The 24,966-nt window shown below is 54.6% G+C and overlaps 3 protein-coding genes across 3 annotated transcripts in view; 2 read left to right on the forward strand and 1 right to left on the reverse strand.

Annotated features, from left to right (window-relative positions):
- The window catches only part of EVX2 (even-skipped homeobox 2), a 6,925-nt gene extending 821 nt beyond the window's left edge, over positions 1-6,104 (reverse strand). The window contains exons 1-3 of the mRNA XM_044768128.2: positions 5,026-6,104; positions 3,852-4,114; positions 1-2,515 (exon numbers count right to left, since the gene is read on the reverse strand). The exon at positions 1-2,515 is cut by the window's left edge and continues 821 nt beyond it. Coding sequence (XP_044624063.2) covers positions 1,790-2,515; positions 3,852-4,114; positions 5,026-5,452 — 1,416 coding nt within the window. The 5' untranslated portion in view covers positions 5,453-6,104 and the 3' untranslated portion in view covers positions 1-1,789. The remainder of the gene's footprint in view (positions 2,516-3,851; positions 4,115-5,025) is intronic.
- Positions 6,105-14,108: 8,004 nt separating this feature from the next.
- Positions 14,109-19,157, forward strand: HOXD13 (homeobox D13). Its single transcript, XM_014834102.3, has 2 exons — positions 14,109-15,031; positions 15,807-19,157. The coding sequence occupies exons 1-2, from the start codon at positions 14,257-14,259 to the stop codon at positions 16,055-16,057; spliced, it is 1,026 nt and encodes a 341-aa protein (XP_014689588.2). The 5' UTR covers positions 14,109-14,256; the 3' UTR covers positions 16,058-19,157.
- A 1,723-nt stretch (positions 19,158-20,880) lies between these two features.
- HOXD12 (homeobox D12) lies at positions 20,881-24,138 on the forward strand. The gene is made up of 2 exons (XM_014834036.3): positions 20,881-21,685; positions 21,831-24,138. Exons 1-2 carry the CDS (start codon positions 21,112-21,114, stop codon positions 22,067-22,069), a joined length of 813 nt encoding a protein of 270 aa, XP_014689522.1. The 5' UTR covers positions 20,881-21,111; the 3' UTR covers positions 22,070-24,138.
- Positions 24,139-24,966: the final 828 nt, after the last annotated feature.

Below are 24,966 nucleotides of genomic sequence, written 5' to 3' on the forward strand. Positions count from 1 at the left end.
TACGAATATGTAGGTAGCGCACCCGCATTTTAATACACACACATACCCACTTCGTTGGGTCTAAACATGCACTAGCAAGTTATTTTAGGGCTTCAGCTCCTCAGAAAATCTCATTATGTGAGGAGCGAAGTGGCTCTGCGGGGAGCATTATGGAAATATCTGGGCTTGATTTAATGAGGCTGTTCACATTGGTGGAATATCAACTTAACAGAGAAAAGTCTACCCAGGGCGTCCAAGTTACCAAAATGAAAATTGGCAATTGAGATGATAAGAACGTGGCTTTCTTCTGCGAAATCACTTCAGGTAACAGAGATAACATTAAATAACATACATTCTATGCACCAAGAACAATGTTTTATGTACCGAGTCTCTTATCCGTCTCTCCTAATGACTTCCCTTAGCGGGTTGTTAGTACTTGACAGCAGGTCTCCGTGCGGGGAACTTTTCTCCAATTCCACATTCAAAGGAGGTCCATCAGAGAGCATGATTGGCAATTTTCGTCATAATCTGCACATTATTAGCATCAAAATTGACGTGGCAGTTAACACTGGTGGGTTTTGATGTGCCTTTCTTCAAGTTCAAGGAAACCCCTCCAGTAGCCGGAGTTGGCAGAGCGGGTCTCAACAACGCAGCGGTGGCTTTGCAGAGGCGAAGGCGCAAGAGACATGCGTGAGAAATATGCCAAAAACCATTTTACCCGAGGAAGAGGAAAGCGAGGAGGGAAGGGAGCGAGAGGAACAGAGTTCGAACTTAGAAAAGTGTCTAAGGAAATTCTTCAGGATAATATCATTTATCTAGAGATTCAAGTATTTCCCAGATGCAGCGGAACCCGGTAGTTGGAAAAAACAGCCGAAAACGCTTCTCCCAATACTACAGCGGTCAATCTCGCCCTCCCCTTCCCTCCGTTTCCCTTTCCTTTCCTGGCCTGGCTGTGGCAACCTCATTAGCCATTACTTTTTGCATAAGACACGCAAGACAGCGTCCCAAACCAAAGATCAAAAGAGAGAACGGTGGTGCGCCGAGAGAGAGGAGGCGAGACGGCCGCCTCTTCCCACCTCGGCTTCGTCCTTCCCGGCGACGGCGGCCGCAGACCCACGGGCCTCGCGCGCGCACAGAAACACTCTCACCAACACCCGCGGCCGCCCGCGCTCTCCGTCTGCTCCCTGACCTCCTCCTCAAACCTCCATTCTCCCGCCCTCCTCGGAGAGGGCCCCTAACAAGCTCAGGCTGAGAGAAAAATGGCCACCTCCCCTCACCCTCGTTTAAAGAAAAGAAAGGATGGAAGAAAAAGAGCAGCAGGAACCTCAGGGGTGACTCTTCCTCCCGCACAAAGCATAGCGCACACCAGTCCCCGCTCTTTGTTGTGGTTCTCCGTTGCTTCTGGCCACGTGCTTCAGCCTTGTCACCCGGCCCGAGGGCTTCCAACCAGGGCCGGAGACCCCAGAAGACCAGTTTGGGGGCGGGGGGATTGTCTTCGGGGAGACCAAGAGCTCAGGACAGAGGCGGGAAGTGGGGCCTGGGCGGCGGGAAACATACTTTGAGGAAGGGAGGAGGCTGGGTAGTAAATACAAAAATAGAAAATTTGGTGAGACGCCCGCCGGGCCGTCGCGCCCCCCAAATGGGGACAGGTTCCCTTCGGCCTCGCGCTCCGGGGCGCCCCCTGGCGACAAACTTGGCAGCGGGCAGCGCGCAGAGGGCACGTGGGCGCACAGAGAGCGCGGGGGGCGCTTAGGGGACTCCCGGGCACCCTCCGAGCGGCGGGCATGGCCCCCTGGCGGCGGCGACGTAGTTATCTGGTGAGCGGCGCCTCGTCCCTCTGGTCCGGCGGGCTCACGGCGGTCTTGCTAAGCACCGCGGCTGAGTAGGGCAGGAAGCCGCTCTCCGAGCGCGGCGCCGCGGTGCTGCAGCCGAAGTCCGAGCCCCCGGCGGCCCCCGCGCCGCCCCCGCCGCCGCCGCCGCCGCCGCCGCCGCCTCCCCCCCGGGAGCCCAGGGCCGCCGCGGCTGCTGCTGCGGCCGCCGCCGCCGACTGACTGCTGTGGCAACTGAGGCACGAGCAGGGCGCGGAGCCACCGCTGGGGGGCGCCCCGGCCGCGGCGGCCGAGGAGGCCGCAGCAGCCGCAGCGGCCGCAGCTGCCGCGGCCGAGGCCGCACTGTTGAGCCCCGCGGCGGCCGCGGGCGTCTGGTAGAGGCCCGGGTGGCGGAAGCTGCACAGCAGCTCGGGCCGCGAGTAGGGGTGCGAGAGGGCACGGAAGGTGTCCAGCGGGCGGATGGAAGTGGCGAAGGGCGAGGAGGCCGCGGCCGCTGCGCCAGAGGCCGCAGCGGCCGCGGCCGCAGCTGTGACGCCCACGTGCGGGTAGTAGTGCAGCGGCACGTGCGAGTGGAAGGGGTAGGGCAGGCTTCCGGTGGCGGCCGCGTGCGTCATCATGTAGGTGTAGAAGCTGGGGTCGGCCGGGTGCGGCCATGACATGGCCAGGCGCTGCCGCTTGTCCTTCATGCGCCGGTTCTGGAACCACACCTGCGGGGGGAGGCGCGCCGTGGACCGAGTTAGGGAGCTCCCAGTGACCCCAGCCCCGCCCTGGGCCTCCTCGCCCCTCCCGGACCTCCGAAGGGCCTGGCCTACTCCCCTCCGACCCGGCCCAGCCCCGGGTCCCCTCTGTTCTCCCAGCTGGGATAGTATGGGCGGCCGTGTAGACCGCGTGGGCACACCCTTCTCAGCGAAAAGAGTCTTCTCCCCTGTATCTGACCTCGGCAGCTCCTCGGGCTTCTGCTCCCTTACTTTCTGCTGCGTTTTCTCGTCCCAACCCAACCTTTCCTCTCCTTCCCGCCACCCACTGGTGCCCGGCCTCGCTGAGCATCCGTCTCGCAATCCCAGGATTTGCGCGGGGATTCTAGGCCGCCTTTAAGAGAGGCTGCCGCCACAGCTTTTCTAAAAGGTCGCTGCGCGAGGTCTTGAGTCCTCTGGCTGCAGGGACCTGCCCTGAGGGGCACGGGTCCGATTTTGATATTGAGGGCTGATTTTGTTGGAATCGTTTGCCTCAAATAAGTGGCGGGAGCAATATCCTCTTAAACTGGAAAGGGGACTTTTCAACCCCTCCCAATACAGTATCTAATGAAGACATCATTCGTCACAACTCCAAATTAAAGAAAGCCTGACCAAACCGAAGGGAGACTTCCACACCCCTCCCCTATCGCGTGGAGTTTCCTCTTTGCTTTTTCTAGGGTGTGGGATCCTCCGTCAACTGTTCACCAAGTCGCCCAACCTCCTGGTTCTCTCTTCCCGACGTATAATAAAATTAACCACCTAAAGATATATAAATAAGGACGATTTCGTTGCGTTTTCCCCCCAGGAGGCTGCTTTTTTTCTCGTTGCCCAGGAGGAAAATGTTTAGGAAACTACTTTCTCAACGCAATCGATTTTTAAAATACAGTATCCTTTTCTCCGTGGTGTAACGACTTATGTGAAAAATAAATCTCTCAAGATCAAGAGCAAATGCAAAGTTTCACCTCTGGTTCGAGCCAGAGGAGCGAAGACCAGCCGGCTTCGCCGCTGAGGGGAAAGTGGGCGATGGAGATGGGCGAGGACACCTGGACAGGTGCCGGACAGAATCTAGCAGAGGCGCGCGTTTGCGGCGTAGGCTCCGCCATCCCGAGGCCTTTCCAGGTCAGCCAGGCCGGCCAACACGTCGAATTTGGCAGCTGAGAAATAAATATGCCAGTTTCTTTGATGACTCTCCCCCGCGGGTTTCCAGGCCCTCAGCTAAATCTAACCACCCAGAAAGGAGAAAGGAAAAACAAAAATCAACCCAGACGTCTCGGGGGAAGCTAGAACAGGCTCGCGCTGGAATCAATACCTTGATGGTGGTTTCGGGCAGGTTGAGCGCAGCGGCCAGCTCGCACCGGCGGGGCCGCGACACATAGTTCTCCCGGTAAAACTCCTTCTCCAGGCGCGCGATCTGCTCGCGGGTGAACGCCGTGCGGTAGCGCCGCACCTGATCCGCGCCAGAGCTGGAGCCGCCCAGCGCCGCGCTCCCGCCGCCGCCTCCATGCAGGCTGCCGAGGCCGGAGCCCGACGCAGATGTCGTCGTGCCCCCGGCCGAGCTGCTCTCCGCGTACCCTGGCAAACAAACGGCCGACAGAGCAGGAGTCACTGTTGGGCCAACATCCTCACGCTGGGGCTGCGCGCGGATGGGGGAAGCCGCGAGAGGAAGGCGAGGTGCTGCCTGAATTGATGGGGTCTGTCATGCTTACAAATTGCTGCCGTTAATGGAATCAATAAAGTTTGGGGAGCCCTTCATAACCAAATAATAGGAACTCAATTAGGGAGGGGTTTTTTCTTCCCCCAATAATTGGAAAATTTCAACTCAGGAGGAAAATTGGCCAAGGGAAAATGTCTATATCCAGGCGCCGTTTGGGAAGTTCTGGATTCGCCATGGTCTGGAGACGGCAGGGCGGCTTTCTGTACGGCTTCTAAGCTTCGACAGTCTTTTGGGTTTGGTTAAAAATATTTTGATTCCAAAGACAGCAGCAGCTCAAACAGGAACCTTAAGGGCACTACTTTCAACCCGCTTTCTCCTGCTGACCCAAGCGGGTCTCCCAGAGGCGCCCAGAGAGGCTCCCTACAACTTACTCAGAATGCCCCATCCAGTTGGCCTTGGAGGCTTGGAGGCAGCGGAGTTCAGAGCGGCTGCCAGGGAACCCTTCCCCTAGCGCGACTCAGCGGCTGGTTAGGGGCGGTCGGCTCGCACGGGCTTTTAGACCGGCGCGCGGAAACGTTTTCTAGGACTCAAGAGGGAGGGTAGGCGGCTGGCCGGGCCTGGAGCCCCAGGCCTGCGCCTCGCTGGGAGGCTCAAGGAGCAGAAGCGGGGGCACGGTCCCACGCCTGCGTCCCGCCCTCGCCTGAGCCAGCTGGGTGCAGCTTGCTTTCGGAGGGTCTGAGAGGGGCAAAGGCACCAGGAAGGGCCGGCAGGGGCCGCGGAGGAACAGGGAGGAAGGGACTGGAGAACGCGGCGCCGGAGGCACCATTACCTTTGCCATTGTTTTCCTTGAGCGGCGCGGCGCCGAGGCCGCCGGGGGAGCGCAGCGCCGAGCAGCCCACCTCCACGTCGCTGCTCATGTCCGTTTCGGCGGCCGCCTCTGAATAATGGCCCGGCTTTTTGCGGCCCTCGGTGGCGGAGGAGATTTCGGAGGAGACGGTGCTTTCGCTGCCGGGATGCTGCAGGTTGAACAAAGTGTCTATTTCGAATTTGCCCTTGGCAGGGAGGTCTCCCAGAGCGCCGTGCAGTGGGGCGGACGGCAGGCGCGGGCTGAGGCGAGCCGGGTGCTGCGAATTTTCCAGGGCCTCGAGTACAGCATTGCCAGCCGAGTCCGACAAATTGGAGAACCTCTTGCCGGCCGTGGGGCTGTGCAGCCCTCTCTCCATCAGAATCATCTCTTTTCTTATTCTTTCCATCATCTCAGCTTTCTAAAAAATGTCACAGTGGCCCGGCCGTCCCGTCCTAATGATGGGCTGCGCCTAGGGCTAATTCTCATTCAGCCCCAGCGAGCGCCTCTAAATATTATTATCTCTTTTGGAAGGAGGCGGAAAAATTGTGGGATGCCAGAGCGAGGGAATGACTGGTCAAAATGACCCATACATCCTTCCGAGCCCGAGATGTCATTCATCAAAAAGTAGCGCTCGCTCGTCATTAAGGTACGAATGACGCCGTTCGAATAATCATTTATTGTAACAGGTTTATAAGCAAATAAATACACGCTCCTGTCAGTGGGTAATGAAGGCGGCTTCAGAGCAGACAAATAGATCCAGGTAGGAGGCGAGAAGAGACAAGAAGTGAGGAGGAAGGCTCCGGTCCTTTGCCCGCTCAGAGCCGGTTCTGCTCGCCCGGGGGTTTGGCCTCGGGGGTGAAATTGACAGTCTGATTAATAGAGCGCGCCGCGGCACATTTCCCCCTTCATTTAGGGGCATCATTACGCTCTCAGTTTGCTGGGTTGCCCCTTAGGTCCTAATCATGCAGCGCCTTCCTCATTTTTCCTCGGACACAGATACGTGTTAAATAATAGATAATGCTTTGATTTTCCAGAGTAGGTCGTCGGGAAGTTTTTTTTTTTTTTTTTACATTTACAAGCGGGAGGGGGTGGGGGGGACAAGGGGGAGGATGTAGGGAGAGTTGCGTAAGGAGAAGACCTTGCGCTCCTGTCTGAATTACTTATCTTTCGAATTTCAGAACCAAGTATGTATTTTATTTAACAAATAGAACGCCGAGTTCTCTCTCTCCCCCACTTCTTTGCCTCAGCCTGGCTGCTCTCCTCCCAGTCCAGCAGAGAGAGAGAGAGAGAGAGAGAAATATCTCAGAGTTTTGAAAGCACTTTAGTGCTACGTGGCTGGGGAGGTGTGTTGGGCCCGTGCCTCCAAACGGAAATCATTAGGTCCTCTCTGATTTTTTAACACCGTTTGCAGAGTGAGTTCTGAACTTGAAGTCCCGGATTTTCTACTTCTATAATCCTGCTGATGAATAGGCTTCTCGCCTATGCATTTTCCCTGGGGGAAATGAACTCGGCTGGACGATTTCATAGCAGAATTCGACAGCTAACTTTAAACACAGTCGCGATTTACAGCGCCCCCAAATCCACTTTTTACGTTGCCAGCTTTCCCCCTCCCTCCTCAAATCGAATTATTCATGGCAAAGTTGCCGGCTTCGAGGTCAAGGGAGGAAAGAAGAGACTTAGCCTCCTTCCCCTACCATCCCGCTGCCCTCCCTTTCCGACTCTGCCCTTCTCCCTTCCCTCCTTCCCTACGCCCTCCCCCACCCCAGCCCCAGCCCCAGCCCCAGCCTCTTACCTGCCGCCCCGGGTAGTCCCCGTGCTGTGTTCGGGCGCGGAGAGTCGCGGACCAGCCTTGCTGCTGCTCTTCTTCGCGGCCTGAGCTTGGCGGCTGAGGCTCTTGGCGATAACTTTGATGGTCATAATGACGCCGGTGGCAACCATTTTAAAGAAGATCAATCTTCACCCAAGGCCGTTGCGCGTCTCCTCCCGCGCTTGCGCCCCACCCTGCCCAGACCCCCAATGTACTGTGCCGGCCGGCCGCCAGCAGCCCAAGGGGCGAGATCCTCGGCCACCAGCGGGGACAGGAGAGGAGAGGGACAGGACGCGGAGGTCCGGCCTGCGAGCTTCCGAAGCAGCCGACAGACCCTGGCAATCTGGGCGCTGGGCGCGGGTCCTGCATCCCCGCCTCAGCGCCAACCCAGACCCCAACCCAAGCCCCCCCTTTCCTCCCTGCTGCCACACCCAGCACATCGGGGTATGTAAGGGGCAAACCCGTGATCTATTTGCCCATCTCTCTGTTGGCGCTTTCCTTTTAACCTTGGACCCGCTGGGGGCGCGTCAGGAATGTAAGGGGAGGCGAGGTGTGAAGTGTATTTATATACATTTATACACATAGCCAATGCCAAAAGTTTCTCTCCTGTTCCCATCGGCGCCAACTTATTTCAACAACGCGAGCTTTGCTTAGAAAATCAATTCCACCTCTTTAAAGTAATAAACGGAATTTTTCCCCAAAGTGAGAAATGGAAAGCTGGATAGGCACGCAGTGGCTGGGGAGGTGACAGAGGGGACACAGAGTGGGCGTCGGGAACCCGGAGGAGGACTTGACCTGGCGTCCACCTCTGCCCCTGCCCCAGAGGCCATCCTACTCCAAGCACTATGAGCCCTCCTCGCGCCGGCTTTCTGGCCATTAACGCGCTCAGAGCTCAGCTTTGTGGATGCCCCCACCTCTCCTTCCCTGCTCCACAGTCAGGGAGCCCAGCTCCGCCACTCCCGGCAGGCCGCGCCCAGCGAAAGGCAATCGCTGTCCCAGAAACCTGGGAAGGGTACCCCCCGCCAGTCCCTCTTGCTTTGGGGACTGAATAGGACACCTCGGTCCAGGACCCGCTCTGTGGGGGGCCAAGGCCCTGGCGGGAGATGGAACCCGGCGGAGGCGCGACCGGGCGGAAGTCGCAGATGTCTTTATTGCTGTCGTTTGGCGCCCCCGTCTGTTTTCCTCGCGGTTTCGGCGGCTGTGAGCAGCTTTCAGTCGCAGAAGCCGCCGCTGGGGGCTGGAGCGCAAACGGCGATTCCTTTCTCCTTGCAGCCGGTGGGTCTCTCACTTCCTCCCTTCATCTGGGACCCCGCGCCTCTGGTCCCAAAGCCTGCGCCAAACCCGACCTTAGTCTGTTGAAGAAGGGAAAACACCATTTCTCGGCGACACCTTTATTCATTAGTGGTTTTGAAAACTATTTTGCGCCTTTTAAATAACATTGATATTGCGTATTCTAGCATGTTTATTACGTATATTCAAGACCATGTCAGGGAAACTACTCACAGTAAAAGACTCCTATAATTTTTCACTAAACTGAAGTTAGCAGACAGTGTTTCACGGGAGACAGTGAACATTCCATTACAATATTTAATGCCTCTTTATTCAGATTCTACACCTACTGGTAGTATATTGACCAACATATGTAGCTTTTGCTCTGAAATTACAAGTGCTTTTTACATATATTATCTCCTCTAAAGCTCACAGCAACTCCAGAGATGGGTTCTATTATCCCTTTTTCAGAGGTGGGACACCTTCCACGTAGGGAGGTTGGAGGACTTGCTCAGGATTTTAAACTTGTCTCTGATAATATCCAAGCTGTAATATATTTAAAGCTTTAGGCAGCATTTTTAGTTGATTTTCTCATTTTGCATATGTCTTCTTTAAATACGGGCCTACCTCAACAAATTTGAGCCTGGATAAGGGTAGTGAGATCAACACGGTTCTGCTGGTGATTATTAATGAAATACCCAAATGGTGCACCTCTCCCAGAATGCTCAGGCGGAGGCTGGGAACAGGCCTGTGAAAATGTCCCCGGTTTTAGACTCAGCCTCGGGGCCATGAAGGCCTCCTAACCAATACCAAGATACAAGACTCCTTCAAAAAGACAAGAATCCAATCCATGCCCGCGTGGTTTGGCAGGAATTTTTAAGATGCATTGGGGGTGAGGGTGCGGGAAGGATTTTCTCCAAATGGACTGAAAAGCACTTTCTGCTCTATAGGAGAAATTACATGAAAGAGGCCTAATTTGTTGTTGTTGTTGTTAGGCCTCCAGACTAAATATTTGTTTCTGAGCAGCGGCGGGTCCTCCGAGGTGAAGTGATAAACACTTTTGGCCTTCGACTGAAGGTAATAAAAATTTGTCCAGGCCGCCGGGGAGGAGGGGCGCCGGTAAACCCGGAGTTGCGGCGGAGACGCGCGTCCACGAGGTCTGGCTCCCATCTTTCGCGCCAACGGTTCCGGGGCCCTGGGGCCAAAACCGCCCGGGCCCGCGTCGGGACAGAAGCTCGCTCAAGGACTGGGGCCGCTGGGTGTGGTGGGACAGCAGGACGGCTAGAGCCCGGACTGCCCACCCCGGGCACATTTTCTTTAGGGTAAGTGATGTCCCCACGGCTCGGAGGTTTCGGTTTATAAGGGGAGATGCAGATTTGGCGACTCCAGGCTGACTCAGTACTGGCAACTTTTTGCTGCCATCCCCCGTCTGGCGGGCGTCGCGCGCTCTGTCTCTTCTGGGCCTCTCTGGCTGCTTCTATTTCTCCTTCTCCTTCCTCCTGCAATCCTGCGCCCCACCAGGGATGGCCATGGGTAGGGAGTGGGGGTTGGGAAGTGGGGAATGGGAGGGGTACTTTCTCCCTGGACTCTGGGCTACCCAGACCCGCTGCTTGCCTGAAGCTCGTGCGCCCTCAGACGTGACAGGAGAACTTGCAGGGACATCTAGCGCCAGGCTTGGGGAACTGCGCGCCGCCCAGCGGGGAAGCGAAGCCTGAGCCCTGGCCGCTCCGCCTCCCTCCCTTCGCCGCCCGCCCCGCCTGCCCCTGCGCGGTTAGGCATTTCCCTGACCTTCATCCCTTCGCCCTGCCCGTGACCACACGCGGACTCCCCAGAGACAGAGGGCTCTGCAGGAGAGAGAGAGAGAGACATTTGTTTTCTTTCATCTCGAAGGGCGGACAGAGTGAGCACTTAGTGGACCTTAGTTAACAATGATATTGCTAGAGAAGTATATCTCGAGGGCAATGTCACACCTGGAGATGTCCGACAAAACAGCAGACAATTGTTGGCGGTCCCAGCTTTTGTTTTGGGAAAAAAGCAACAAGTTAGCTGGTCCTCCGGCTCTGGGCCCACCCTCCGGCGCCGCCTTCGCAGTGAGATCAGGACTTCTCGGAGAGAGAAGCCCCTCGCTGTGTTTAATTCCCGCCAGGATTGGAGGCGTTCTCTCCATCCCAAACAAGGGCCCGCTGCCCTGCGGGAGGCAAACCTGGTTTTGCCAAATAGCACTTCGGGTTTGGAGAGAGGTTTTTGTTGTTGTTGTTGCAAACAATTTACATTTAATAAAGCCTAATTGTGTTGTTAAATCCAAACGGACTACATCTCAGACATAGAAAGTGCCCAAACTCCGGATTCCACCGTCTGGCTTTCCTGGAGACCCCTTTCTTCACCCTGGGTTTGTTTTTTTAATCCTTTTGATATCTCCAGCCTGAGTGAAACTGGGTATTGCCTCCAGAGGGAAAATTGGCTCCAAAGTTGGCAGCACACAGTCTTGGTTAAGAACACTATCCAGCCAGTTCCGCTCGATCTAAGACTTTACTTTGGAATTAAGACTTTATTTCTACACTGAATTTTTGGCTTCTTACAAGTTAATTAGGAGGGTATCCTGCACTTCCTGGTGCGGCAATCAAGGAAAACACTTTCAAAGGAGTCCCCGGGACCCCCCTCTGATAGCACCCTGCGATTGTTGTCCTGGCCCTAATGGCCAACGATTATGTGGTTAATTGAGCTCATTGCTGTCTTGGCAAGCAGAGGAACTTATATTCTTCAATAAATCTAAATCGCATCCTGCATCTACCCATTCCAGAACCCAGGACAGGGACATGATTGGAAAGATCATCTGCCAGGAGGAAAGAAGAGAATGTGACTTGGAGAACACTGATTCCCAAAAAGAGTGCTCGGGCTGGGAAAGCAGGGAGAAGAGCAAGTAATGGGACAGGCAGAGCTGATCTGATTCTCTCTCCGGTAGAGACTTTGGGCAATGAGGGCTATCCTGAGTTTCCACCAAAACCAAGAAAGGTGACAAAACTGGTTTCACTGAATAACACATCAACGTTTGGAGAAATTTCTGGTTGCAAAAGATTCTCATTTAACAAAGACCATTTCTGTTGTTAAAGCCCCAACATAACACACCCACACACAAACACAAGTCTGTGCTCCTGGCCAGTTAAATAAAATTATTCCCATTCAGTTTAAACCTGAAATCAGCTTGGACACAGGATATACAAGCTAAATGAAATGTTTCTGCAAATTCAGCTTGAAAATTCCTCCCATACCTACCACCCTTGGTGTGTCGTCTTAGTTCATAAACAAAGCAGCCCTGACTGCCTCGTACTTAAACACAGCCCTATGATTCAATAACAGCTGTTGCCCTAGGGTGCTGGGTTTAGGGACCCTCACAGGGTCCAGTCAGAGCCTCTTTCCTTAGGGGAATCCCTTCCCCCAGGGCCAGAACCCTGAAGGGTGAGCTGGAAGCAGGTTAAGCCACAGGATAGCAAGAGGCAATGCTCCTTATTGTGCAAACCCTCCCTGGTCTCTGAACACTCACTAGGATGGGCAGAGAAACCCCAAGCCCTATGATAGTCCCACAAGCCAAGTGAAGGGCAGGGCCACCATTGAGAAGTGCCTTTCAACCAGAGCACTAATTCAGACTTTCTTCCAGTCCTGCACAACTTAATTTGCTGCACGGAAAACTAAGCCAAAAGTGAAGGGCTGTCAGAAATCAGCAAAACTTGACAAGTTCTTTCTTCCTATCTTAATTTCACTTTGTTCATTTTTTTTATTACATCGGTCATTAAAATATATTTATCAGATAGAAAATGGCACAGAAGTTTCAGGGCACAAAATCAGAGAGATATTTAGTTTTAACAGACTGAAAGTTCGTTGGTTCCAGTTATGTCTTAGAAATATTTCAATGAATTTGTTTTTTGAGGTCACAGAAAAAAATTTAAAAGTATCTCCATGTTTTCTCCTTCTGAGAAAAAGAAAGGGAAATGAAAAATAAGAGCATTTCAGGGCGGCATCCCATGATTCGTTTGGTACCAAAATTGTTGGGTAAAGAGGACCCAGCCCAACTCTTCCAAAAAGTAAGCAACTTTGTCACCTGTCCCTGACTGGTGTTTTTAAAATGCCAATCCAGCTCTCCTTACTAACTTTTGTTATCTTCTCTCAAGTAGCCAAAATTGTTCTCACCAGCAATCTTCTATTCCCTACGATTTTCTGCAGAGGCTTAGCCATTCCCCCCCCCCCCCACCGCCATCTCAAATTTGATCATGAACACGTCTAGGACTTCAAAAAGGTCAAATTCTCCTGCTTTTCCTTTCCAGTGCCCCTCTCATAACTTTCCCCTTTATTTGAGCCTTTTATGGTTACTGCATTTTGCGTGTCAACACTCTCAACACCAGCAGCCCACCCTGCAATGCCAGGCCAGACAAGAGGGTCTCCCTGGCTCTTCTACTTGCCCCATCCAGCTCCTGTCTTGGGTAGAGGAACAGCGGGGTAGGTGACTAGCTGGCCTCAGGAATCACAGGCTCAGGAGAGCAATTTTCTTGGAGATGGGCTGGCCTGGGGAGTTGATACTACAGAACCAAATGGGCTTACTCTGAGGGCTGCCAGAGCCACCCCAGCACCCTCGGCTCATTGAATGTAATGTTGCTTCTAAGTTGGAGCCTTAAATTCACCTCAGGACTCACACGAGCCCCCCATTAATGGCTAAGATGGAGGATGGTGGGCTGGGGCTCTATGGCTGAGGAATGGCAGGAAGGGATGAGGAGGGGCCAGGGCTGTGATCCCTGACACCCTGGCGGGCTTCCTGGAGCCCATTCTACCCCCTCGAAGTCAGACTCGGTTGCTGGTTGCTCTCGGCTGCTATTCTCATAAGCCCCAACTTTGCTTGGAAAAACTGCCTTCTTAATTTGCCTCTCTCAGTTCTCTGTAGTTAGCTTGGAAAAGAAAGCGAAACAAAGGTCCCTGGGAAAGTGAAGTTTTCAATTAATTGGTGTGAGTAACAGGCGGGGGTGGGTGGTGGCTGCAAAATGCAAGGGGCCGGTCGGCTGCAGGAGAAGCGCAGTAGTTTCGTGGCGGCGGCGGAGTGGCTTTCTCTCGGCCCACTGCATTCGGTCCTTCTGCGGGCCGCGGAGGCTGCGCCAGGGCTGGGGAGCCCAGCTCAGGAGGAGTGTAGAGGCGAATAGCGTGGACCAGGCATCTGGACTTTTCTCGCTGGGGCATACCGTCAGGTTCGCCGCTCCCAAGCCAGGTCTTTTCGTCTGCTTGATTTACTTGTAAGTCTCCGCGCCCGGCCCCAAGGTCACTTCGTGGGCATTTTCCAACGGACAGCGTGTGGGGATAGGAAAGATCTGCTCCAATTTGTCTTAATTCGGAGGATCCCCTGGAATAACATGCGTGAAATGCCTTGGCCCCGTAGCAAGGTAAGGAAGATTAGCTCCTCCGGGTTTGGAGTCTAGGTCAGCTAATCCGAGGGATTAAGCAACAGGATCAAAAATCGGTCTGTTTTCACCTCATTCTAACCATCTCTGTCCTTCGCCTTCACGTAGTTGTGCAGCTCGGGGAGCCGAGGAGAGGTGGCAAAAGCAGCCGTGGCCGAGACAAGGCGCAGGCCTCGGCGCCCGCCTCAGTCGCAGACAGGGCCTAGGATGGGCGGTCGCGCAATCAGCTCGTGGGGGTGGCTGCGGCGCAAACGCCTGGGTCCGGGGGAGGGCGGGAAGGGGAGGTGGGCTGCGCAAGGGGCAGAGGAGGGGTGGGGGCTGGGGAGGGGTGGGGGCCGGGGTGGGTGGGTCTGGCGGGGCCCAGGCCAGGAGCCAGGCTCTCCCGCGCCCCCACCCCCACGTGGCCCCGCGCAGCCAATGGCACAGCCTGGAGCGGGAGCCCTCGGGGAGGGAGGCGGCCCCCCGACCGGCCCAGGCCCCCTCCCAACCTGAACTTCGTTTTTATAAACGTCCCGCGATGAGCTAACCTGTTGGAGGGCGGGCGGGCGGGAGGCGGGAGGCTCGCGGAGGGAGAGAGGGCGAGAGGAAGAGGGCGGGAGCGAGAGACCGAGAGAGAAAGGAGAGGAGGGAGGAGGCGCGCCGCGCCATGGTGTCCTGCGCGGGGCCGGGGCCAGGGCCAGGGCCGGGCCAGGCCGGGCCATGAGCCGCCCCGGGAGCTGGGACATGGACGGGCTGCGGGCGGACGGCGGGGCCGCGGGGGCGGCCCCGGCCTCCTCCTCGTCCTCCTCCTCCGTGGCGGCGGCGGCGCCGGGCCAGTGTCGCGGCTTCCTCTCAGCGCCAGTGTTCGCCGGGACACACTCCGGGCGTGCGGCCGCGGCGGCGGCGGCGGCGGCAGCGGCGGCCGCGGCGGCCTCTGGCTTCGCCTACCCGGGGACCTCTGAGCGCGCGGGCTCCGCCTCGTCGTCGTCATCTTCGGCTGTGGTCGCAGCGCGCCCCGAGGCTCCCTCGGCCAAAGAGTGCCCGGCGCCCGGCGCAGCCGCTGCAGCGCCGCCGGGCGCCCCGACCCTGGGCTACGGCTACCACTTCGGCAACGGCTACTATAGCTGCCGCATGTCGCACGGCGTGGGCTTACAGCAAAACGCTCTCAAGTCGTCGCCGCACGCCTCGCTGGGGGGCTTCCCGGTGGAGAAGTACATGGACGTGTCGGGTCTGGCAAGCAGTAGCGTACCGGCCAACGAGGTGCCCGCGCGGGCCAAGGAAGTGTCCTTCTACCAGGGCTACACGAGCCCCTACCAGCACGTGCCTGGCTACATCGACATGGTGTCCACCTTCGGCTCCGGGGAGCCTCGGCACGAGGCGTACATCTCCATGGAGGGCTACCAGTCCTGGACACTGGCTAACGGGTGGAACAGCCAGGTGTACTGCGCCAAGGACCAGCCACAGGGCTCCCACTTTTGGAAATCATCTTTTCCAGGTAGGGACGTTGGAAAACGGGGGAGGGAAGAAGGGAAGTGGGGAGGGAGGGAAGAAGGGGCGGGAAGGAGAGAAGGAAAAGACAAGACTAGGAGTGCATGCCCCTGCTTAGGGGTGGGCTCCTGTCGTCCTCGCCCAACCAGGGTTAACCCAGTGCAACAGTTTGTCGATTTCAGGTGAAATCTGTAAATTCCTCCTTTGATTTAAACTACCTCTCACAACCCTTTTCGTCTTGTGTGCAGGCACAGGCCTGTTTTTCTTCTAAAGTTGAGGGTCTTTGCATGCCCTTTGCTCAGGCCTCGGCCCCTCCTCCCCAAGGAGGTGTCACAAAGTTGGGCCCCACTTTTCAAGAACGTTACTGCCCCAGAGTGACCACTAAAGCTTCTAAGAGCTCACACCTCCAAACACAGGAGCACAAGAAATCAAAGCTTGAACAAACAGCCTGGATTTTTTTCTATATCTGTATATGTTTGTGCGCAACCGGCACTTGCAGAAACTGTCCTTATGAGCGTCCCCACTAACCACGCCATAAACTTGCAGGCTTGTTAAAATGCCGGTTGGAGAAACCAAGATGATCCATCAAATTGGCCTTGACTTTGAAGTGTAAATAATCTTTCTCTAATACGTTTAAATAATATATCTGTATAAATAATAAAGTGTAAACAGCCTGGCTCTCTATACTCCCTGTACCCCCTCCAAACGTATGCACACACTCCCCCGGAGCTGGTGCTCCATACACCGCAGTCTAATTTTTCCCGTGCTGTTTTTTATACCAGGGGATGTAGCTCTAAATCAGCCAGACATGTGTGTCTACCGTCGGGGGAGGAAGAAGAGGGTGCCCTACACCAAACTGCAGCTCAAAGAACTGGAGAACGAGTATGCCATTAACAAGTTCATTAACAAGGACAAGCGGCGGCGGATCTCGGCTGCCACGAACCTATCTGAGAGACAAGTGACCATTTGGTTTCAGAACCGAAGAGTGAAAGACAAGAAAATCGTCTCCAAGCTCAAAGACACCGTCTCCTGATGTGGACCAGAATGGCCACAGAGATTTTAAATGATTTCAGTTGTCTCCAAAAGACCTTTGGAAAGACTTGAATATGTATTTAATTCCCCTCATCCCCCGCCAGTGACGGCAAATTTTGTGAATTGTTTCTCTCTCTTCTCCTTATCTGGCTCTAAAACCTTTTGCTTCCCGACCTAACTTTGTAGTTCTGTTTCTTACTTGTTTATTGTTGATTTTGTTCTTGTCTAGGTTTATTTTTTATGACGTTTTTAATGTTCTGTTTCTCCCTCCAGGCCAGTATAAAGGACTTGAAGTATTTTTTAATAATCTCCCCAAATGAATTTCAGAAGTGCCATTCTGACTTTAGGGTTTTATTTTTTTTAATCACTTTATATGCCTGTTTCCAGCACTGATTATCTTCATAATCCATTAGGGCAGGACGATTTGCAGTCATTCATATCCTGTGATTGGGTAATTGAATCATTAGGTCTCAGCAGTCGCCCTGAGGCAAGTGGAAACAGCTCTGGGCAGGCAGTGCTCTAGAGTCACTGGGAAAGTCTAAAAACAGGAGGCTAGAGGTCCTGTGATGGCTTTAAAAGCAGCTACCTTATTAAATAGGGTTTGTGTCAATATTGGAATGAAGACAATCTGATTTTGGGTCTTTCACTTGCTGTTGTAATTGTATGTGTTTAATACACCTTGTAGATTTGTGCTTTTATGATCTTTAATTTGAAAATAATGTGTCCTCGTGGATGCCTTCGTGTCCCCAGCTCTACATGAAGATTGTTAGGTGGCTGCAATTGGCAGAGTGACCCGTGGCTGATATAAATGCACCCCTCTCCTTGGCCTTGTGTCTGTGGGGCGGGGGTTGAGGCCATCTCAGTCCCCTGAAAGAGGCTGAATCAATGTGACCATGGTTGGGAACTTTTGTCCAGAACCCAATGAAGAACTTGACTGTCTGAACAAACATACTGGGCCTCTCATGGAGCTCTAAAACATCTAACAAATGCAAAAAGTGCAGAGCTCTAAGGTCCAAGAAGAAAAAAAATGTTTCTGAAATGACGATAAATAACTACTTTTAAAGTGCTGCATATTTATACAACTGAGAGATTATTTTTGTAGATGCAATGTCTGTGAGCTGGGATACGTGGGCAGTGCTTCAGGCATTTAAAAATCACTTTTTACTCCTAGGGAGATGCAAATAAACAGAACTCTCTTGTTTCCTTTGAGTCTTTATACATTTGTTTTCTTTTTCCAAGTTCGCGTTACCTCTGAAACTCTTCTTATTTATTATCAAATCTTGTTATCCTGATCACTATGATGTTCCCTGTAGATGAAGGAAACTCAGCACCAGTTCTAGTCTCTGAAACCTCCAGGCTCTCCACTTCCGCCACTCCTCCCCTCCTTTTCCCGTGGCTTTAACATAAGTAGTGATGTCTTTAAATGAGGATATAATTTGTGGTGTCTACAATATTTTTTACCAGACCAGCTCAAAAACATCTCCAATAAAATTTTAGTTCTCTTTCAATATTATCAATTTATTCAAATAGTTTTTTAAATCAGTATTTATGTACGTGCCCGGATATAGGAAAACGTGATCACTTGGCAGCTTTCTTCCTAGAAAGGCCGGTATAAATATCTACTCTGGGAAGGTCTTGAAATTAGACATATCCATATTTGGCAATTGAAAAAGAAACATTTCAGGCTTATCCCTTATCGCCTTCTCCGGGCAGCCTGTACACAGCAGTTGACTGAAACCATAATTATACACCCTAAACCTCTGGACGCAATTTTTAGGCACTACAAACTTTGTTTTTGAGGCCTTTTGCCACTCAGGGAAATGGCCGCTAAGGAACTGGGTGCCTCGTCCTTGTTAGTACCCGGGCGCGATTAATTTAGTGGTTGCTAACTTTTTGGTATGTAAGTTAAATACAGATGTTTAAAACTTCACACAATATGTAAACTCTTCTGGCGGGAGGGCTGCCTTATAGATCTGGCAGAGAAAGCGCAGAGACCCAAGGTCCGGAGCTACTTTCGTTTTCTCTGGCCCGGCTTGACTTCTTTCATATCTTGCAACCGACTACGGCCGGCCAACTTTGTTTTAATTAAGAGAGAGAGAAAAAAGAAAAAGTGACCACGACGCAGTCTCTGGAGAAGAAATAACCTCTGCAAACGGGGCCACACCGTCTTCGACCTTTCGTTTTGGGAAGTTACTAACATTTCCTCTGTTCTTCTCACAAGATGCGTTTTCACCTAAAACGGGCCTGTTTTCCGTTCTTCTCCATCGTCGTCTTCCCCCCTTCTTTTTTGTAAATTCCAGACTCCAGGGCCGCACTCCATTTCCCAGGTCTCTTTCTCAGGTTTCCTGTTGTGGATAGGGGGATTGCCTCGAGGTCTTCCTTTCATCTGTAGTTTGCTAGTCAGTTTCCCTCCGCTTAAGAGAAATAGGAGATTTGCTGAAGATTAGAATTGCGCTCAAACGCTCTCCGGTGGAATTTGAATTGACGCTAAATCAATAACAGATGAAGACTTTGTTATTTATATGAATTCCTTTTATATTCCGAATTGAGGAGGGAGGAGAGGAGCCGGTCGGTGGCCCGCGGGGAGCCGTAAGGCGAAGGGAGCTTGGGGAGAGGCCTCTCCTTCGGGTGGAGACTGAGAGGCCGCAGGGAGAGCGCCTCCGAAACCTGGCAGGTTTCGAGCGCCGCTGGTGGAGAATCAAGGCCCGCGCGTGTATGCGTGATTCAAGAGGCGAAGGAGGCTAGGGAGCCGGCATGTACCGCCAGACAAAGGGGCGGCCGCGATGCTTCCCGGTGTCTGGCAGCTTGCTGGTTCCTCTGGCTCCGCTGTCCCGGCCAGCCTTGCCGCCACGATCTCCGACTTTTTGAGACGCTCGGCCGCGCCTGGCAGCGGGCCGTGACCGCACGGGTTGGCGACCCCGGGCCGGTTGCACCGCCCTTCGCTGTTGATCTTGACCGTGCGGCGGCGCCTCGCCAGGCGTGGAGCTCGCTCGCCATCTCCTGGGCGGTCAGAGGCATTGGCAGAGCTCGCCGTTTCGCTCCGCCGCCAAATCCTCCTTTCCCATTCTCCAGCTCACCAGTCTAGCCTCCTGCCCCCTCCCCCCTCGCTGCCCTCCCTCCCAGGCCGCAGCTCCCAGCTCCGTGCACACAACTTTGCCTGCTGGACTTAAGAAAGTATAAACCCAGGAGATAAGGTGGGGTGGCTGGGAACCATTTGAGCCAAGGAGAAATAGAGTCTAGTTGTTCTAGTATTTTCTGTTTCTCACTTAGTTCCTTGCAATCTTAGTCAGGGGCGGCGGGGGGGCGGGGGGGGGCGGGTGGGCACACTGGAGCTGTGTGGCTGCCTAAGGGTCCGGAGAAGACGCCAGTGGACGTGGAAATAGCGGAGAATCGCTATATACAGAGATGAGAAGAGAAGAGACTGCAGGAGCTTTCGGGTCTGGAGAGGCTGCAGCTCCTCGGAAACAGGGAGTTTCCCAAAATGAGAGCCTGCGTCTCCTAAGTCCCTAGGAACTGAGGTTGCAGCTTGTGCGTACAACCCCCATGAAAGGACGGGGAGTGGAGTGCGTCTCTCTATGTCTGAGCTCCTAAGAAAACTGACAGAGCCCTGAGGATCCCCAGACTTGCCCACCTCCACCCCCTACCCCCTCCCTAGAGCGTGAGGACGAGGCCGATTGCGTTCCCCAGAGCCGCCCAATTGGTCGCCATAACTCACACAATAAAGTCGCAGCGCGGTGGTCAGCCTTGCCCTCCGGCGGCGCCTGTGTGGTCTCCGTGCTGGAGCTGGCGGTCTAACCAATTCCAGCTTGGCTCGGGGACCGCGAGGCGGGCTGCAGGCTGGGGCGGGCGCCAGTCACGGGGACGCTGCGGGTCTTGCGGCCAGAGGCAGGAGAGGAGGACCCCTAGTCCTTGGGTCAGACTAGACCGGAGGGCTTGTGGCGGGGGCTGCCACATTGCTCCGGGCAAGGCGGTGCTGCTCGGCCCGCCTCCCTATTCTCCAGACCCCCGAACTCGCCAGCGGCCGGCGCTCCTGGAGGCGCCGAGCGGAGGAGGAACGCTGCTAGCGGCTGCCTCGGTGTGCCCCCGCTGTTCCCAGCTGGGTGGCTCTGGCTCTTCTGTCCTTCCACACCAGGTCCAGGGAGCTCGTCCTGCTCTGTCCACCACGGAGTGGATGAAGTTTGGCGTTCTGGTTTGCAGGATGTAGTCGCCAAGGTGACTCCTGGCGATAAAAGGAATGTAGCCTTTGGTCACGATTCGCCAAAGGAGCTGCCCCGTCCCCAGGCCAGCATACTCCATGGACCTGGATGGCGACTTCCCTAGGAGCAGAGGGCTTGGCCATGGAGGAGCAGACCAGGAATGGTGTGAAGCCTCCTTCCTGGAGGCCAAACTTGGGCAGAGTTTGTGGTGCATTTCTCCACCGGCAGCAAACTGTGCCTGCAGCCTGGGACCCAGGGCTCAGAGCGTGGGTCTTTGCCGCTAGATCACTCATGCAGAGTCCTCTCCAGAAGGACTGGGTGGGGAGGGATGGGGTAAAAATAGCATTGCTCAGGCCTAGGGACAGAGGTGGTGGCCCGGCCAAATCGCAGGATCTCCAGACGAGCCAAGGGGTGTGTGGTACTGAAGAAGGCCTCAGCTTCAACTTAAAGCTGGCAGAAGCAAGTCTGGCCCAGGTAGCTGGCAGAAAACGGGAACAAGAGGCCAATCAAGACCAAGAAGGGTCCCAAGGGACACTCCTGGCAAAGGCCCCCGATGCCCATGCCCCCAACTGCTGAAGCCGGGGGGGGGGGGGGGGGGGGGGGAAACTCACAGAGGCCTCACCTTCACTCAACATGCCTTGGCTCTGCCTGGCAGCCTCGTCCTTCGCCATCGAATATTGAGGGTGTTATCATAATACCCTGAAGGGGGGGAAAACGGGTCGGGGGATGTAGGCGGTGCTGAAATGACCGGCTTTGAAGAACCTGCAGGCAAAGTTTCGTCCAATCGTCTGAGCCTGTCCTCTTATTCCCGGTTGTAACTAAATACTGCTGCGAGCGGAGCCGAAGCCCTTTGTTGGAGATGTGTGAGCGCAGTCTCTACAGAGCGGGCTATGTGGGCTCGCTCCTGAATCTGCAGTCGCCCGACTCCTTCTACTTCTCCAACCTGCGGCCGAATGGCGGCCAGTTGGCCGCGCTTCCCCCCATCTCATACCCGCGCGGCGCGCTGCCCTGGGCCACCACGCCCGCCTCCTGCGCCCCAGCGCAGCCTGCCGGTGCCACCGCCTTCGGCAGCTTCTCACAGCCCTACCTGGCTGGCTCTGGGCCTCTTGGCTTGCAGCCTCTGGGCGCCAAGGACGGACCCGAAGAGCAGGCCAAGTTTTATACGCCAGACGCGGCCGCCGGGCCAGAGGAGCGTGGCCGTGCCAGGCCCTCCTTCGTCCCCGAGTCTAGCCTGGCCCCCGCGGCCGCTGCTCTCAAAGCGGCCAAGTACGACTACGTGGGTGTGGGCCGTGCTGCGCCGGGCTCTGCAGCCCTGCTCGAAGGGACCCCGTGCGCCGCCGGCTTCAAGGACGACGCCAAGGGCCCGCTCAACTTGAACATGACAGTGCAGGCGGCGGGCGTCACCTCTTGCTTGCGACCTTCGCTGCCGGACGGTAAACGGTGGCCACGCTCCCCGGGCCAGTTTGAGCCGGGATGGGAGGTGGGGTGCAGGGGAGAGTGTGTAGGGGGAGGGAGCCGCCTGGGTGGGCAGGCAACAGGGAGCAGGCCAGGCTGACTTGGGTTGGGGCTGTGTTGCAGGCCTGCCGTGGGGGGCGGCCCCGGGGAGAGCCCGCAAGAAGCGGAAACCCTACACCAAGCAGCAGATTGCGGAGCTGGAGAACGAATTCCTCCTCAACGAATTCATCAACCGGCAGAAGCGCAAGGAATTGTCCAACAGGCTTAACCTCAGCGACCAGCAGGTCAAAATTTGGTTCCAGAACCGGCGTATGAAGAAGAAGCGCGTGGTGCTGCGCGAGCAGGCGCTGGCGCTATACTAGCCCGGAGGGTGGCCACCGCCCCGCGGGTCCGGATCTGCCTTTTTGAGCCAAGGCCTGGCGTGGAGGAAGAGCTGAAACTGGGGCTTTTCCTTCCCCTTCTTCTCCGCTGTTCCCAGGTACCCTCCCGCTCAGTATGCAGCCCCAGAAGCCAGCAGACTTGGAGACCTGGCCAGTTGGGCCTTTACGCTTTCGCCTTTTTCAGAGGGGCATGAGAAGGTTGCAACACAACCTTGGCCTTGAGTTTTCCCGAGTAGGGGTCACCTGTTCTAGCCCTTGGCTGGGATATTTACACTGGGCCTCGCTGTAGCTCCCTCATAGTTGAATTTCACCTTCCACCTGGTTAGTTTCCCTTTTTCCTTCTCCCCAGCCCTCCTGTATTTAGCAAGGGCCTAACTCAGAGTGGAATTGAATTTAAGAAGGCCTCCTGGGCGTAGTGGAAAGGGCTGAGGGCACAATTGTGTCTCTTTGCATCCAAAGCTTCTTGTGGCAAAGCCAGAGTGTCAACTCTGGAAGAAGGAAAGATGGCACCATTCCCCCTCCTCTCTGCCCTGGCTGGTTAGGGAGGACAAAAGCCAGCCTAGACCTTTAGATTTTGGGAGGAAAGCAGAGGGGAAGGACAGGGTGGCAGGACAAACTCCAGAGACACCTCTGAGTTCAGAATGAGCTGGCCCCTCCAGCTGGGCGGAATGGACTGGATACTTCCTTCTCGTGGATGGGACTAGGTAGGCTGGGGCTCCACAGCAAACTGCAATCTCCAGAGAGGACTGGTAAAATTCCCTACTTCTCCCAGCTCCTTACACATGCCTAGGCCAGAGCCCTGCACTCTGTAACTGGACCCCCAGAGCTGAGTTCTGGTGAGAAGAACTGCTAGTCTCCTTTGAAGCTAGGTTGCACTAGGAGGAAGGAAAAATATCCAGGGGGTAGAGAAGGGAGTGAGCCGAGGGGGGGGGGGGTCCTACATTCCAACTGTAAATAAGGCTTTCCTGTCTTGGTGAGTAGAGGTGTGGAAGACGACATGTCTTTCTTTCTTGAATTACCATAATGGGTCACTGCAGGGAGAGATGAAATCTCCTCCACAAGTCAGGGGATGAGGAAGGAGCCCCCTCAGACCCTCAGCTCCTGGTCGCTGCTCTTGATAAGTAGAGAGGAGCAGAAGTTCCCCTCTCTTCACCCTCTCCACCACCCGCAAACTCCTCCAGGGGCCCAGCCACTGTGCCCTTTCTAAGGCCCTGTCTGGCCTGCCCCAGAGAAGTCTTTGAGACCCTGGGCCCTGCCCTGGAGCTTGCTTTGTGGAGGCTGGGGTTCCTGAATGCCAGATGGAGTTGTTCTGGGTGTGCTGGGGTGTCCTACCTTAACATCAGTGAACCCAAGGGCCCCTCCAAGCTCCTTCTACCTACCATCCCTGCCTCTTCTCCCTCTCCTTCTGAGAAGTAGCGCCCCCCCCCAACTCCTAGCAAGATGTACGACAGCCAGAGAATTGAAGACTCCTTCCCAAAGTCCAGTGACTTATTTTCATTGGAGGACCAGGCCCTAGCTCTGGAGTGGGCACCTCACAGGGAGCCCTGAGTCTCAGCCCAACTGGTCTCAGTTGATGTTTATACTAACTGCATTTTCTCTGCTATCTAATAGTTGTTGTGCATGTTTCCTTTTGTTTTGATTTTGTCAAAAACAACAGCTTGTATATATCAGACACATAGAAATGTTTTGGGTGGAAATAAATATCCAGGTCCCAGCCAAGGGACTGATGTTGATTTTTCAAAACGTTTTGGATTCCCCCTTAATGTTTTTCAGGCCACCAAATTCATTTCTCTTTTCTGGTTGTGGTTTCACTGCGGGTGTTTCTTGACTGTTCATTAAATGAGAAAATGGCTTCCAAGTCAGTCAGGAAATGGTATATAAAAGCCTATGAACAAAATGTGTATGAAACATCCAGGGTGAGTGGAACCACGAGCAGATGTGAGTGTATCTCACACATTAAGTGAACCCTCAGCTTGTTGCAGGCTGGGATTTCCTCATTTTGCCTAAATTTTTAAACTCTGACGCTTGCTGTTATTGGGGGGCTGCGAAGATGTGAGTTTCCTCAGATTTCAATAAAAATAGAAATTCTTCAGATTTCAATACAAAACATCTCTCCCACTGTGTTTTGCTCAGGCTTCCCTTGAACAGGCTATGCCCTATGGAAATCCTCCATACTGGCACCTCTGCCTGGAGCCCAGCAGGCTCCCTTGGGAAATGTGGCTTCTGCACCCCCTAGGCCTTCAGAGCCTCTAGCTCAGGCTGGGAAAGCTGGGGCCTGCTCTGAATTCACCGTCCTCTTGCAGACCCCAGGTCTCAGCTAGGTCAGAGATGGAAACTAGAGAATTGCTAGCTTTTAGCAAGTGAGAGAATTAGCAAAACCACTAAATCTCTAATACTGACTATTGAATGGTTCCAACTCGCCTTCCCTGAAGCGAATTTGATGTGTAGTTTTAAAATGTATTTTAAAGAGCTCCTTTGAAAAAACACACAACGGGGAAAAAAGGAAGCCAGAGGCCCAATCCCAAGAAATGCTTCCTCACCTGGTGGGGCTCAGGGAAGTGGTGGGACCAAGAGCCGAGTCTCTGCGACAGTCGGCGGAGGTTTGCCTCCCCCAAAACAAGCTAACAAAGGCGGAGGCCACACTCAGACCTCAAGCCCGGAGGGCTGGGTAAAGGACCAGAAAACCGGACTTAGACCCAGACCCTAACACAACACATAGAGGCTGTTTCTTTCCAACATATAGCATTAAATCATCGTGTTCTTTTGCTTTAGCCTGGGATGTGGGGTAGGAGGAGAGATTCACGGAGACCACTCCCCAAAGAGATTGCAATTATTCCAGGTGTAAAGTTCTGTCTGTCGTTTGGGGCTTCAGCAGTCTT

The sequence above is a fragment of the Equus asinus genome, chromosome 4 (genome assembly GCF_041296235.1).
Source record: "Equus asinus isolate D_3611 breed Donkey chromosome 4, EquAss-T2T_v2, whole genome shotgun sequence".
NCBI lineage: Eukaryota > Metazoa > Chordata > Mammalia > Perissodactyla > Equidae > Equus > Equus asinus.